The sequence below is a fragment of the Kogia breviceps genome, chromosome 4, assembly GCF_026419965.1.
Source record: "Kogia breviceps isolate mKogBre1 chromosome 4, mKogBre1 haplotype 1, whole genome shotgun sequence".
Lineage (NCBI taxonomy): Eukaryota > Metazoa > Chordata > Mammalia > Artiodactyla > Physeteridae > Kogia > Kogia breviceps.
The window spans coordinates 179,209,640-179,224,867 of NC_081313.1; the positions used below are offsets into that span (position 1 = coordinate 179,209,640).

Consider the following 15,228-nt stretch of genomic DNA (forward strand, 5'->3'; position numbering starts at 1 on the left):
TGAAGAAAGAAAGAATGGAAGGGGCTCTTGGAGACTGAGTTCAGCTTCACAGATAGGGAAACTGCGGCCAAGAAAAGTTAAGCCACTTGCCCAAGTTCACAAAGCAGAGCAGTCACAGAAGAGCTGGGATTCAGAACCAGGTTTAGTCCCTCCCAGACCATTGTTCAGACTGTGGAGACTTTTGGCATCACTTGCTTTTGAATTCTTTTTTAAAAATTATTTTATTAAAAAAATAAGAATATGTCATGAATATAAGTGTTTTTTTTGTTCTCCTCACTGAGCTTCCTGGTTGCTCAAATTTATTATAAATAGTACCTCTTGCTCAAAGAGTTGTCCCCATCTCCCAGGACAGACTGGCGCCTTACAAACTTGACCCTTGATTCCTAGATTGGAGGAAGTGGGGGCTCAGCCTCAGAGACTCTTCGGTACCCACTCCCCAAAAGCAGGACTCAGGGGAAAGAAAAACTAGGTAGAAACAGGGTCGAGAAGGCGGTGGGCAGCCCACCTTCTGTCCTCCCCTTGCCAGGAAGCAATTTTGCAATCCTGACCCCTCCCTTTCCCCTGCCTGGCTCAGGTCCAGCCCCTAACGGGAACAGGATGTGGGTGGAGACTTCCCCATGGCTGGTGCCCCTGTCCCCAGCCCAGGCAGGTATAAGGCCACCTTGCCAGACCAAGGGAACCTGGATCAAAAAGAGAGAGGCCGCCATGTCCTCTTGGAGCCCAGAGCGAAAACAGAGGTAGGTCCCCACCCCGCCCACCCTGGGCTGGCCCGGACACCAGGCAGTGCAGAGATCCATGGACTGAAGTCATAGGGCCAGACGTAGGCCTGCGGGCTAGAACAGACTGACACTCAGGCTCTATCTTATGGACAGATTCCTTCCCATACACACACTTACTGCAGAAGGCCCAGGTGGTCCACGGGCTGTAGTAACCAAGGATGTTCAGGTGGTCTCTAGGGCTGCTGGGCTAGGGCATTACTGCTGGAGGGACTGGGAGGAGCAGAATCCCCAGCCCTCGAAGGGTTCCAGTACCAACTGTAAATCTCACCATCCCAAAGCCAAATGCCTGCCTCCAGACCTGTACAAGGCAGGATGCACTTTTCATGCTCAGAGTCCCATTTGTATCTGGAGTCCTGGGTTGCACCCCAGAACTTCGGAGCAAGATGGCGCTGGGCACAGATAACCTAGACAGGGCTAGACAGAAAAAAGAGCAGCCCAGAGGGGGAAACTGAGAATTCTTCTTGGGAGGGTCAGAGAAAGCTTTGTGGAAAGGGGGGCCATTGGAGCTGGGGTTTTGCAGGATGAGTAAGAGTTCATAGGCTCTGCCTTCAAAACATGGAGCCAGGGAGACAAGAAATGACCCAGAAAACAAGTGAGAGCAAAAGAAATTAGCAAGTTGGACTGCAAATAATTAACAGTCCATTGGGGCTGGGCTGACAATGGGGAAGGGTAGTATGTAGGGGTCAGACTAAGAAACTCAGGTTTCATAGGATTCTTCCTGGAACAGGAGCTACTTCTGGCAGCTGTGGGGTGGGGGGGCGGGGTGAGGGTGGAAGCCAGGAGAGGAGGAGGAGGGGACTACGACACTAGTCCAGGCCAGCAATGAGGTGGCATGGTCCAGGGTGGTGAAAGTAGAGGTGGGAAGAAGCAGGCAGATTCTGGGTACATTTTCACTTCGCTGGGTATATAATATCCTTATTTTGACTTTTTAAGCACTTTCTGTCATTGCCTGCAGCCCAGTAGGCTGGGACTCCCATCTTTCTAGAATCCTCTTCCTGCTGCTGTTATCTGTGGTCTCAGCCCGGGGGGTCACCCCAAAACCAGACGCCTGCCTGGTGTCCCACTCGGGTAACGGCAGCTCCGTCTCCTGCCAACCACCTGCCAGACTCCCCCACTACTTCCCAGCTGACACCGTCTACCTGGCCGTGGAGTTCTTCAACCTGACTCAGCTGCCTGCCAACACCCTCCAGGGCATCCCTAACCTCCAGGAACTGCACCTTTCCAATAACCAGCTGGACGACCTCTCCGCCAAGTTCCTGCTGCCTGTGCCTCAGCTAAAGGTGCTCGATCTGACCCGCAACGCCCTGACCCGGCTGCCTCCTGGCCTCTTCCAGGTCTCAGCTGCCCTCCACACCCTGGTGCTGAAGGAAAACCAGCTGAAAGTTCTGGAGGCCTCGTGGCTGCACAGCCTGAAAGCCCTGCGGCATCTGGACCTATCCGGTAACCAGCTCCAGGCGCTGCCCCCTGGGCTGCTGGCCAATTTCACCGACCTGCTCATCCTTGACCTTGGCAATAACCAGCTGCAGACTTTGCCCCCTGACCTTCTGAGTGGCCCCTTGAGGTTGGAACGGCTGCACCTCGAGGGCAATAGGTTGCAGGAGCTCGGAGAGGGCCTTCTGCTGCGCCAGCCAAAACTGCGCTACCTCTTCCTGAACGACAACAGGCTGGCCACGGTGGCAGCCGGCACCTTCCGAGGCCTGCAGAAACTGGACATGCTGGACCTCTCCAACAACTTGCTGACCACTGTGCCCGAGGGGCTCTGGATGTCCTTGGGGAAGGCTGCCGGGAATATGAAGGATGGCTTTGACCTCTCAGGTAATCCCTGGATCTGCGACCAGAAACTGGACGGCCTCTTTGAGTGGCTGGTGGCCAACGAAGACAAGATGTTCTTCCGCAATGACACACGCTGCGCTGGCCCTAAAGCCTTGAAGGGCCAAATGCTCCTAGCGGTGGCCAGGTCCCCTTGAAGCCTGGGGCTGGGGGCTGGGTGGGGAGGCAAGGCTTGGCAGGATGCAGCACCCCACTTAGCGAATAATCCCACCTTCTAAGGGGGAGGCTGGGCTTCCCATAGTTGCCGGGACCTGTTTCGCCCATGTTGCCCCAAACACACCTTGGGCCCTACCTGCTTCCTTGCCCCTGCTCAAGCTGTATCCTCTTCCAGAAATCTCTTTCCCCTATTTCCCAGGTCTCTTGGTCTCTGGCCCCTCCAACCTGTCCTGGGCACACTGAGGTTGGCTCAATCTGGCTCTGTCTCCCCCAGTTTCAGGGGTTCTCTGAGTGCAGGGCCTGGGGCTGGGTTCCCTCTTACTCAGCATCACTCGGTTTGAGGTCAGACTGGAAGGGGTTAATAAATTACTGTTGAACAGAACTGGATGTATTCACTGTGCTCCTTGCATTCTCCCAAGGCGAATTCCTAGGTCTCCAGAATGAAGCGGAAGGAAAGGAGAGGCATGCCATGAAATCCCAAATGGGTGGCAATTGAGATCTGATGGCTGTGACTGCTCCTTCCCCTTTCCCCATCCTTGGATTTAACTGGAAATAAAACCCTGACCATTGCCCAAGGTGTCGTTTTACCAGTGGATTCCTTCCAGAGCTTGTGTCCTGGGGAAGGTTTAAATTAAACCAGATTGCTTCAGGGCTCCAGACGATTTTTCATGCTGGCCTGTGATAACCAGGGGAGCCGCTGCCCAGGACGAGCATGGGCAGGCTGGATGGGGCCGAACAGCTGGGCAGAGGCCCTGGGGGCTGTGTTTGCACAGCTCCAGAACCTCAGGGTCACCTTCCAACACAATGTTGGGCAGGGTGGGGGTCGAGGTCAGACGGGGGGGACCCTGGGATGTTTGGGGCATGCTCGGTTTTTGCAGCTCCCTGGAAGGGGGGGTCATGCCCACGTTGGTGGTCATTCCAGGTGTGGTGATGAAAGCCAGGGTTCTGCAGTCTGGCAGAGCTGGATTTGAATCAGATTCCTCAATCGCTAGGCGACCCAGGGCAAGTGGTTTAAGTATTCTGAGCCTCACTTTGCTCATCTGTAAAATGAGGATCCAAGTGAATGCGCCGGCTTGTCTTCCGGCTGAGTTAAGCGGCAGGTTTTAAAAAGTAAAAAGAAAGACCTTGAGGACTTGCCCAAGGTCACTGGGCGAAGCGGTGGGGGGTTGTGATCGCCCTCCACCGTCTCTGCGGCAACAGCAGTGAGGGTGACAGGTGGCCAAACTTAGCCAAGGAAAGTAGCTCAATCCTTGGCATACAGCGTCCCCAAGTTGCTAAGGCAACCGCGGGGCGCTCTGGGAGCCCCTGGGTTGGGCGAGGGGGCCAGGAGCCCCGCCCCGGGCACGCCCCCTCAGGCCTCTCCCTATTGGTCGGTCCCCGAAGGTCCCGCCTCCAAGTCACTATAAGGCGGGCGGGGAAGACTGCGGTCGGAGACTGGAGTCTTAAGTCTGGGGGTCTGCCGCAGCACCTGGGAGCTGAAGCTGAACGCGCCCGGGTGAGTGCCTCTCGGGTGGCGTTCGGGAGTGCCCGGCAGGCCCGGGAGCGCGGTGGGAGGGCGAGAGTCCAGCGGCTTGGGGAGAGGAGTGGTGTGACGGGCCGGAGCAGGTGGCTGAGACCCTTGGCCCAGTTGGCAAAAGCTCAGGACCCAGCTGGGAGAGGACTAGGGTTCTGAGGGCGCTGGGTGCGGACGGGGGAAGAACTGCAGGCGGGGAGTCCCACTCTGAGTCTACTTAGCTGAGTGACCTTGGGCCCACCGTGGACTTGCTGTGTGCCTTAGTCTCCCTGTGTGTCAAACTGGACTGTGGGTTTACTGGGATTCCGCGGCAACCACCCGCACCCCCGCAAGGGGCTGCTTGCACGGTTCCATCCCGGGCCAGGGCAACAGGTATCTTCCTAACTGCAGCGGAGGCAACAGCCCACACAGGTGAAGGCATTTGCCCGAAGTCAACACAGCAGGTAATGGCCAGAATCGAACTCAGGTGTCTCTCTGCCCAGAGCCCATGCTTTGAATCACTGCAGGGCCTCCACTTTGTCAGAGGTTCTATACTGTGCACCTGCTGTGTGCAGAGCCCCGTGCATGCATTGTCCCTGCCCAGGGCGCTCTGAGGTAGGCATCATCATTACCTCATTTTGCAGATGAGGAAACTGAGGCCCCAAGAGGGAAGGAGACTTGTCCGGGTCACCAAGCCCAGCCAGACAGAACCCAGGGCCTGGGCGGGAGCCGGGAGGGCTGGCGTGCAGGGGCCCGTCACTCTGTCCTGCCCCCAGGGTGACCCTGTTTGCAGTAGGCATGTCAGAAGAGGAGGCGGCTCAGGCCCCCAGACCCAGCTTGTGGGAGCAGGACCAGCAGGTAAGGGGCTGCACCTCCCGTGGAGCTTGGCGCGGGAGGAGGTGGGGGCGGCAGTCCCTCCTGGGACAGTTTCAGACTGGGTCCCTGTGCCCTTGCTTCGAGCACTTTACTCTGAGGGCATTTTGGAGCATGGTTGGGGGAGGCACATTCCACCCATTTCCCAGAGGGGCAAAGTGAGCCCCAGGGAAGGTTGTGTCTCTGGGGTGTGTCTCTCCAGACACTCCCAGCCAGCTTACCTGGCCTCTGCCCAACTCTCCCACCCACTCCCATCTCTGGGTCTCTCTACCTGTATCTCTGTTTCTGTGTCCACCGTCATGGCATTCTTAACAACAACAATAATAATAGCAGCAATCACAGCCTGTACTCTGCATCATTCACTGTTCCAAGCGCTTCACATATTGTACTCCTTAAATCACCACCACAGCCCTAGAAACCCATTTTACAGATAGGGAGACTGAGGCACAGAGCAGTTCACGCACTTGCCCAAGCTCACACAGCTTGGAAGTGGAGAACCAGAACTGAACGCAGGTGGTCTTGCTCCAGAGGCTGTGCCCTTAATGACCAAACACTAATGGCTCTTCCCTCAAGGAGACTGAGTCTTTCAGAACCGGTCCCGCTCTGTGTATGCTGTTGAGAACAGGAGCTCTAGGCGCACCTCGGTGTGGGCGTCCATCGCCTGCACGCAGCTGCGCTCAATACACTTCCCCGCCACCCCTCTCACCTGCCCCTCGTCCTGGCCCAGAGAGGGTGAGTGGGCTCTCTAGATGTGGCTGAGCCCCCCACCTCCACCCGGGACCCCTCTGATGCCACCCCTTCCTGCAGAGCATGGTGCAGCGTGTGGCGGCCCTGCCCCTGGTCAGGGCCACGTGCACCGCGGTCTCCGATGCTTACAGCGCCGCCAAGGACAGGCACCCGCTGCTGGGCTCCGCCTGCCGCCTGGCTGAGCACTGCGTGTGCGGCCTGACCACGCGTGCTCTGGACCACGCCCAGCCGCTGCTCAGCCACCTGCAGCCCCGGCGTGAGTCCCCCTGGCCAGGGTCCTGGCTCCCGTGGTTTGTCCTCCTGCCCCGCCCTCTCATGCGCCATCTGCACGACAGGTGCCGCAGTGGGCCCCCGGAGACGGCTGTCCCTCTGCAGCCTCACCTGTGCTGTGTGCCTTTACTCTGTTCGCCTGCCTGGCCCCCATCCACCTGTGTCGGCCCCTCGCTTGGCCCTCCTGCCTGTGCCGTCTCACCCTCCGTGCTCTGCCTGCCCCGTGCCCCATTCTACCTGCATCCCTCCTGCCCTCCGTCTCTGCTTATCTGTCCCTCTGTAGTTCGATCACCTGCCCGTCTGCCCTTAGCTGTTCCCTTGGGGCCCCCCCCCGCCTTTTGTCCCCACCTTGCCTGTCTCACTGCCCTCCTCCCCTTGGCTAGCCTGATGTGCCTCGGGTCCCTTTGCCTGTCCCGTCTCCCTCCCCTGTCTGCCCCCTTCCTCCACCCGTCCTGAGCCTGTGCCCGGCTCGGGGGGTCCAACCTGGCAGTGGGGTTGGGGGACAGGGAGACCCTCGGCCTCGCATCTGACCGAGGAAGGGGATCACCTGAGGGTCCCAGCCTAGGGCCTCGCCTGCCTCCTTCTCAGCCGGCTCATGTGACCTTGACAAGCCTGCTCGCTGGGGCGTCTGAGCTGGACATGGGTGAGGAGTCACCTTGGGGCTGGCAGCAGCGGTGGCAGGGCGGAGGCGGGAAGGGCAGAGAGGCAGGGTCCAGCCTGGTGGTTCACCCACGCGCTCAGGGTCCCGGCCCCTTGCAGGGGGCCAGCCAGGTGCCCCCTCTGTCTTTACCTCCGTGTGTGTGTGTGTGTGTGTGTGTCTGTCTGTCTGTCTCATTTTTTCTCTGCGTCTCCCTCCAGCATCCTCTCTCCCTCTCTCCCTCTCTCCCTCTCTCCCTCTCTCCCTCTCTCCCTCTCTCCCTCTCTCCCTCTCTCCCTCTCTCCCTCTCTCCCTCTCTCCCTCTCTCATCTCCCCAATTCTCACTCGCTGCCTCTCTGTCTCCAGTGGCCACAGTGAACGATCTCGCCTGCAGGGGCCTGGACAAGCTGGAGGAGAAGCTGCCCTTTCTCCAGCAACCTTCAGAGACGGTACCCAGCACTACCAGATTGTGGGGAAGCTGTAGGGGGTGGAGGTGGCGGCGAGAAACGCAGCCTGAACGCCTGGGCCAGCTGGACTCCAGGACCCAGTCAGGCTTTGGTCAACTGGAACAAGACAGCAGCCAGATGAAAATAATTGACACCCGTGTTTACTGAGCACATAATATGTGCCAGCTGGTGCTGGGAATCCCTTCAGCAACCCCGTGAGGAAGATTTGCTTTTCCTCCATTTTATAAAAGGGGAAATTGTGGCCCAGAGCCAAACAGGGGCCAGGGGTCCTTGCCCCGCAGCCCTAGGGAGCTGGGGGCAGGGGAAGGGAGCCGGAGACCTACAGCAACTGGAGCTGGGCTCCTTCCGCCAGGTGGTGACCTCAGCCAAGGACGCGGTGGCCAGTGGCATGACAGGCGTGGTGGGCCTGGCTCGGCAAGGCCGCCGCTGGAGTGTGGAGCTGAAACGATCCATGAGCCACGCCGTGGACGTAGTGCTGGGCAAGTCAGAGGAGCTGGTGGACCACTTTTTGCCCATGACTGAGGAGGAGCTTGGTAAGGCCAGAGCCCTCCCCGCTTGCCCCTGAATCCTCCTACCCATCCCTGGAGGTTACAGATCAGAGAGGTCCCGGCCTCACCCAAGGCCACACAGCAGATCAGTAGGGAACATGGAGCTCCTGCCCAGGCCTGACCTCCCCCAACCCACATCCTACTAGAAATCTGACTGCCCAGAGCCCCAAGAGCCCAAGAGTATATGGGGCTTATAGACTGGAGGCCCATGGCCTCCAGCTGGTGGCCCTCCATACCGTAGTATTTGGCCTGTGCAATGCCTTTAAAATGGTTTAATTCATCACATGCATTTAAAAATCAGGTTTTGGGGCTTCCCTGGTGGCGCAGTGGTTGAGAATCCACCTGCCGATGCAGGGGACACAGGTTCGTGCCCCGGTCCGGGAAGATCCCACATGCCGCGGAGCGGCTGGGCCCGTGAGCCATGGCCGCTGAGCCTGCACATCCGGAGCCTGTGCTCCGCAGCGGGAGAGGCCACAACAGTGAGAGGCCCGCATATCACAAAAAATTTAAAAAATAAAAAAATTAAAAATCAGGTTTTGCCCTACAAATCCTGATTTCTAACTTGCCTTGGAAAATCAGACATTTGGGTTGAATGGCGTCCTCCCCTTTACGTGGTTCCCTTGAACCCCACCATTCTCCAGTGTTCTGCATCTAGTCCGTTGACCCTGGAGACAATCTGACTTCCAAACCCTGCTTTATGGCACTAGAGGGACATGGGGCGTGCCCCCTCTTTCGCAGAAAGGCTGTGAGCCATTTTTGAAGCACCTTCTGTGGGCCAAACACTTGTAAGTGACTCTTTCATTATTATAAGCTCCATTCACAGATGAGGAAAATCGAGGTAAAGAGACCCGGGATTCTTGCCGAGGCAGTCAGTAAAGTGGTTACGAGTGCCTGGGTTCGAATCCAGGGTCAGCCTCTTGCACCCCGTGGGACTTCACCCCTCTTTACCTTGGGTTTCCTCATCTGTAAATAGAGCTAATAATAGTGCCCACATCGTAGGGCTTGGGGACGGTCGCATGAATTGATATTGTAGAGGGGAAATGTACAAGCTGTGGGAGCCCACGGGCGTGTCCACCCAGAAGCGGAGGGCGTGGCCACGCTGACTCCCCTCCCCATCCCGTCCTCCAGCGGCGCTGGCAGCGGAGGTTGAGGGCCCGGAAGTGGGCTCCGTGGAAGAGCAGCGGAGACAACAGGGCTACTTTGTACGCCTGGGTTCCCTGTCGGCGCGGCTCCGCCACCTGGCATATGATCACTCTCTGGGGAAACTGAGGCGGAGGAAACACCACGCCCAGGACACGCTGGCCCAGTTGCAGGAGACCCTGGAGCTGGTGAGAACCCTCTGCCTGGCCCCCTTTCCCACCCCGTGATGCAGGGCAGCGCGCGTGGGTTGAGTGCCCGCGGACTACCTGCTCCCCTGCTAGTCTGAAAGGGGGAGGCGGAACCGTGTAGGTGCAGGGCTGGGGCAGAGGAGGGACCTGGGGCTGGAGGCATTCAGTGGGGCTCAAGGCTCAGCCTGGGGAGGCAGGAAGAGGTATTGTGGAGGAGGGGAAGTTACAGGCAGTTAAGGTGGATGGGAAGAGAGTGAAGGTACCTCTTCCCGGGCTCTCCCATCACCAGTCACAATCTTCCCAGCCTTTAGGTTCTAGCTGGTAACCCAGCTTCTTTCCCCGTTGTGCATCGCTCCCTGCTCCAAAGGAACATAACAGCTCCTGTTTCCTGGGTTTGATGAGTTCAGACGCCCCTAACCTGTTCCTCCTGCATTCCTCTCCCCATCTCAACTGATGACAGCCCTATCCTTCCAGGGTCTCAGGCCAAAGCCTGGGAGTCACCCTCAACTTCCCTCTTCTCCTCCTCTCCCACACCCGACATATCAGCCAGTACTGTTGGCCCTGCCTTCAAAGTCTACCCAGAACCCGCCCACATCCCCTCCTTCCTCTTTGCTCCACCTGGGTCCCGCCCCCATGATCACTCAACCTGGTCCTGGTTTCCCATCCTGGACCCCACAGTCTGTCCTTCCTGAAGCAGCCACCAGGGGGCACCTGTGAGCACCGGAGTGGGCTAATTTCACTGAGCAGAGTGTCCTCGGGGTTCATCCATGTTGTAGCGTGTTTCAGAATTTCCTTCCTTTTTAAGGCTGAATAACAGTCATCCCTCAGTATCTGCGAGGGATTGGTTCCAGGACCCCCCACGGATACCAAAATCCGAGGATGCTCAAGTCAATTCTGTAAAATGGCGCAGTTCTGCGAATCTTGGTTGAATCCGCAGATGCAGAACCCGCAGATACGGAGGGCAGATTGTGTTCTACTGTGTGGATCACAGTTTATTTCTATTAATCTTCTAATACCTGCCCTGTCCTGGGCACTGAAGGGACAGTGGCCCCCTCAGGACACTCACAGTCCAGTAGGGGGACGAGGGTCATGATGGGAGAGCATGCTGGGTTCTGTGGGGCCGGGAGGAGGGATCCACGCAGCCAGGAGCCAGGGAAGGGAGGCTTCTTGGAGTGGGTGACGTCTACAGCGAGACTTGAACTGAAGTGAACTAGGCAGGGGGATGCGATGGAGAGGTGAGTGTTCCTAGCAGAGGCACAAGCATGAGCAAAACCTGGCAGTGAGTCTGAGTTTCAGGGGAACCACAGGTCTCAGGTCTGGCCACGGGCAGGGGAGAGAATGGGCAGGTCGGCCAGGCTGGATCAGTAGGCGCGGAAGGTTTGCATACAGTGGATGTTCCGTAAATGCCTACTGAGGCCAGATCCAGGCTAGGGTCCTGGTTCCCCCAACACTCCAAATCCTCCAGTTCTGACTATTATGGTCCCCGTCCCCACAGATTGACCACATGCAGTGTGGGGTGAAGCCCATCACCCCAGCCCACCCTGGGAAGGTGCATGAGCTGTGGGAGGGCTGGAGCCAGCACTCCCCTGAGAACGGCCGCCGCAGTCAGGTAAGATGGAGTGGAGAAGGGGGGTTGGGGGGCGTGGGAGGGGTTCTGGATCTGCCAGGGGTTGCCAGGGGCGGGGCTCCAGCCAGCTCTAACCAAGTACTGAGGTCAGCTGGTCGGAGAATCCGCGGGGAAACTTGAGGCAGGGCGGGGGTCCTGGTGGGGGTCCATCCGGGACACCCAGGCTCCTCCCCCCTCCCCCCTCCCCCCTTCCCCCTTCCCCCGCAGGCGGAGCTGGAGACCCTGGTGCTGTCCCGCAGCCTGATGCGGGAGCTGCAGAGCACCGTAGACGCGCTGGAGACCAGCGTGAGGGGCCTGCCTCCCAGTGCCCAGGAGAAGGTGGCCGAGGTGCGGCGCAGCGTGGACGCCCTGCAGGCCGCCTTCGCAGACGCCAGCTGCTTCGAGGACGTGCCGGCGGCCGTGCTGGCCGAGGGCCGGGGCAGCGTGGCCCGGGCCCACACGTGCGTGGAAGAGCTGCTGGAGCTGGTGGTGCAGGCCGTGCCCCTGCCCTGGCTGGTCGGGCCCTTCGCGCCCATCCTCGTGGAGCGGCCCGGGCCCCCGCCCGACCTGGAGGCCCTGGTGGATGAGGTCGTGGGGGGGCCCGACCCCCGCTGGGCGCACATGCAATGGCCGGCCCAGCAGAGAGCCTGGCAGGCCCAGTACGGGGACGGGATGGGCCTCCCTGGGGACATTCCCGAGGAGATGCCTGAGCTCCCCAGCCGCCGCAAGCACACCCTGATGCCAGAACTGGATTTCTGACCCGATGGGGCCCTGGGGCAGCGAAGGCAGCTGGAGGCCGTCCTGCACCCCGAGATCCCTGCTGCCCCCTAGTGGCCATGCATCAGCATTACTAGCCGATGCCTTGGCCTTGGCCCAGGCACGGAGTTGGGGGCTGGGGACCTAACTCTGAATCCTAGGCCAGCTTCACTGATATTAGACCATCCCGAGTCTTTCTCTTGGACATATGAGGACTTGAACCTAACTCACGTCTGACTAGCCCCGAGCTGCATTCACTGGCTGTGGTCCCGCATTGCCCCACCCTAAGCTGATCAAAACTCCCCAGAGAGTCGCATGTTTTGCCCAGATAGAAGCACACGCTTCTGTCTGGGGTTTTGAAAAGTGAGTGTCCCCTTCCTCCCCCAGCTTGTCTACCCCGGACTGAGGGGTCCCCAAAGATGCTTCAACAGCTGGACCTGCCACACCTACTTGCTTTGCTGTTTGGGGTCTTGCTCTCCAGAATAAAGGTGCTTCGTGTTGTCCAAAGGCCAGTGGCCTCTGTTCCAGCCTAGGTGGGTCTCAGTGGCGGGGTGCTGGGGGCCTCAGAGGTGTGCGAGAGGTGTGTGTGGCTTTCGAACCAGGGTTCGAAATTTGAGAGGAGTGATGCCTCCCTGACCGGCTTGACATCTTCTTGTCTGGAGTTGGTGCCCCACCCACCTGGGTTAAGCATGCAGATGTAGGTTCCTGGAATGGAAGCTGTTCACACTTTAATGAATTTTTTGGAAACTGCAAGGAGCAGGACCAAGAGGAGGGGGGCTCAGAGGGAGCAGCCCCTCCTGTGCCCTCCTCACTGGACCTGTAGGAGCTGAGCTTGCTGTGGCTTCTCTGGCTGCACTGGTCAGGATGGGGGAGACAAATGCAGGGTAAGGGGCAAAGGCTAGTCTCGTGGGGGCACCCCGTCCTCTGACCGTGTTCTTGACTGTCCCTCAAACTCCCCTGTGGCCGGGCAGGGTGTGGGGAAAGCACAGTCTGATGTGGTGAGGTCAGGGTGTTCCCTGGCTTCCTTGGGACCTGGTCCAGGGGGCGGCTCTGGGAGTCCCAACCACTTCCCACCAATGAGATTCACCTCCCTGCCCCTCCTCAGGAACGTCCGTGGCTCCCTTTGCCCTCAGACCAAACATCCACGCTCCTCACCCTGGCATTTGAGGACTTCTGGCTTCATCCTTGGGCTGACAGAGACACTGCTGCAGTCCCACTGAACTGTGCGCATTCCCCCACCTCAGGGCCTTTGTTCAGGCTGTGCCTGGAATGCCTCCCACCCTCCCCCGCCATCTCTCAGCTACATCTCAACCATCCTTAAGCCCAGCCCCAATGCCACCTCCTCCAGGAAGCCTTCCCTGACTCTCCCCTGGTGAGATAGCTCTAACCCTCTGCAGCCCACCTTCTTGGGGCTCTAAGTGCTTTCTACCTGGACATAAACCACAGGCAGCCTTGCCTTCTCTTCCCTCATAAGGCTGGGGGCTCCTGGAGGGCCAGGCTTGGTGAGGATGAGCCGAATGATACAAAGAAGGGGCATGTGACAGAGGCACCGGCTCAGGCAAAGGCACAGCAGTGGGGAATCAATTTGACCAGCACTGAGGGGGAGGGAAAGAGCATAAGGTAAGTCCTGGAATTTGGGGGGAGGGAGCAGTAGTTAAGGCCCTGAGGTTGAGTCCCTGCCTTGCCTACAAATGGATGGGTAAGCAACTGCTCTCCAAACCTCAGTTTTCTCCTCTGTGAAACGGGTATGAAAGTAGGAGTAAGGTAGCAGCCTTCAATTCTAGTAGGCCGTTCACCTGTGGAAGCTGTCGTTCATTCACTCATTCGTTGGTTCATTTAACAAATAGTTATTAAATAGCGCCTGCTGTGTGCCAGGCAGTCTTGTACCCTGTGGGCATGGCAGTGAGCAAAATGCAGAAAAATTCTGCCCTCTAGGAGGGACAGACCATAAACAAGAAAAATACGTAAATTATTTGTCTTAGTAGGTGAGAAATAAAAGCTGGTGGATGGTGAGTGTGCAGGGGTACAAGGAGGGCGATATTTTTTTAAATAGGAGAGGAGGGGTCCAGGAAGACCTTTCTGAAAAGGTGGCATATGTGCAAAGATGGACGAGCATTCCTCACAAAGGGCAGCTGGTGTAAAGGTCTTGGGGCAGGACTGGGCCTGGCGTGTTGGAGGAACAACGAGGAGGCCCATGTGTCTGGAGCAGAGTGAGGGCGGGGGAGAGAGGGAGGAGGGGAGGGCAGGGAGGGGACGGGGCAGGTCGGGCAGGCCCGTGTGGGCCGCAGGAAGGACTTGGGCTTTTACCCTGAGGGAGGTGGGAGCCCTGGAGGGCTGTGGGCAGAGGAAGGAAGGGACCTGACTCGGTGTTTTTGATCCTTTTTGTTACTTTTGCTGGGTTTTCTCCCCCTTCTCTATGCTGTGGCAGCCCTGCGGAGAGGGGAGGGGAGGGGAGGGGAGAGGCACACCCTGGGTTTCCCACCCCACTTCGCCACCACCTTTGGGAAGCATTGGCTGAGGAGTTTGGGAGACACCCCTGTTTTGTTCCCCAACTGTTTAGCAAACACAGTGATGGCTCCAAGGAAACGACCTGGGGGTCATCAGGCCCAGTGGCTGGACCTTTCCTCCTCTCAGCTTAGCACCCAGAGCCATCAACTGGACACAGCTGGGATCCCTGTCCCAGGGGCGGGCAGGGGCCATTCAGAGAGGGCGTAGCAGTCATTTCTCTGCCTGCACACCCACCCACAGACAGCCTGCTGGCATATAGGCTCTGGGTCTGGGTTCAAATCCTGTCTCTGCCACTTCCCAGCTCTGTGGCCTCAGGTACAGGATGCCTCTTCCAGGAATCCCCCCTCAGTTGGCCCGAGCCCACCAGGCCTGGATCTCACTTCTAGGGCACCTCCAGTTCTGTTGGTGTCCTGTCTTGGTCTGTTTTGAGGCCCTTTCTCAAGGGAAGTCCCTTCTGGAGAGTGACATGTCCCCTCAATGCTCAGGACAGACCCTGCTCATCTCGTTCTGCCTGGACAAGGCTAAGCTGATGTTTGTGGAGTACCTGCTAGGTACCAGGCACTGAGGTAAACAGGTTACATGCGTGACCTCATTTCACGCTCACAACTACCCTATGAGTTGGTCCGTTTAGCCAAACGTTTATTAAGTTGCCAATTGTGTGCCAAGTATTGTTCTATTGCAGGGGACACAGCAGCGAACAAAAGACAGGCCTGGTGGAGGTGAGGGAAGAAGCTGTGTGGGTGTCTGGGGAAGATGCTCCAGGCAGAGGGAATGACAGGTGCAAAGGTCCTGGGGCAGGGCCATGCCTGGAGATTTGGAGGAACAGAGAGGAGGCCTGTGTGGCTGAAGCATGGTGAGTGAGGGGGGCAGAGACGGAGGGAGATGAGGGCAGGGAGGAAGTAAGACCTTGTGGGCCACGGTGAGGAGTCTGGAGGGGGGCAACTGAGGCACAAGGATGGTAACTGGCCAAGGTGGCCCAGCAGAGAGACTTGAACCATGCCCATCACACAGATGGAAATCAGAGGCCAAGCGTGTGCAGGCTGTGTCTTGAGGGTACAGGGTGGCCCATGAATCACTCAGCCTGGAGGGGGTGGGTGCCACGGGCAGAGGCTGCCCAGTGCTGAGAGCAGGGGAAAGGTGCTGGGCCCGGGGCCCACTCTGGAGCAGGCAGGCACGTGACTATCCAGGGCCCTCCCCCGGCCCACTGGCCGCCTGCCTCTGCCGGCCAGGC

General features: G+C 58.5%; 1 protein-coding gene across 12 annotated transcripts; it reads left to right on the forward strand.

The window, feature by feature from the left end:
• Positions 1-604: 604 nt before the first annotated feature.
• Positions 605-11,996, forward strand: LOC131755548 (perilipin-5). Of its 12 annotated transcripts, none has more exons than XM_067033038.1 (9): positions 3,372-4,260; positions 4,543-4,721; positions 5,054-5,115; positions 5,938-6,133; positions 7,151-7,233; positions 7,604-7,784; positions 8,928-9,127; positions 10,623-10,736; positions 10,962-11,996. In XM_067033038.1, exons 3-9 carry the CDS (start codon positions 5,056-5,058, stop codon positions 11,490-11,492), a joined length of 1,365 nt encoding a protein of 454 aa, XP_066889139.1. In that variant the 5' UTR covers positions 3,372-4,260; positions 4,543-4,721; positions 5,054-5,055; the 3' UTR covers positions 11,493-11,996. The 12 variants fall into 12 exon arrangements, with proteins under 12 accessions (XP_058918060.1, XP_066889141.1, XP_066889139.1 ...); XM_067033033.1 differs by having other exon boundaries at positions 4,170-4,260; positions 5,034-5,115; XM_067033039.1 differs by having other exon boundaries at positions 4,177-4,260; positions 4,669-4,721; positions 5,034-5,115.
• Positions 11,997-15,228: the final 3,232 nt, after the last annotated feature.

Coding starts and splice junctions, on each gene's coding strand:
- LOC131755548 (XM_067033040.1), top strand. CDS start 706: ATGTCCTCTTGGAGCCCAGAGCGAAAACAGAG. Junction 738..5,033: donor AGCCCAGAGCGAAAACAGAG/GTAGGTCCCCAC, acceptor TCCTGCCCCCAG/GGTGACCCTGTTTGCAGTAG. Junction 6,134..7,150: donor CAGCCACCTGCAGCCCCGGC/GTGAGTCCCCCT, acceptor CTCTGTCTCCAG/TGGCCACAGTGAACGATCTC.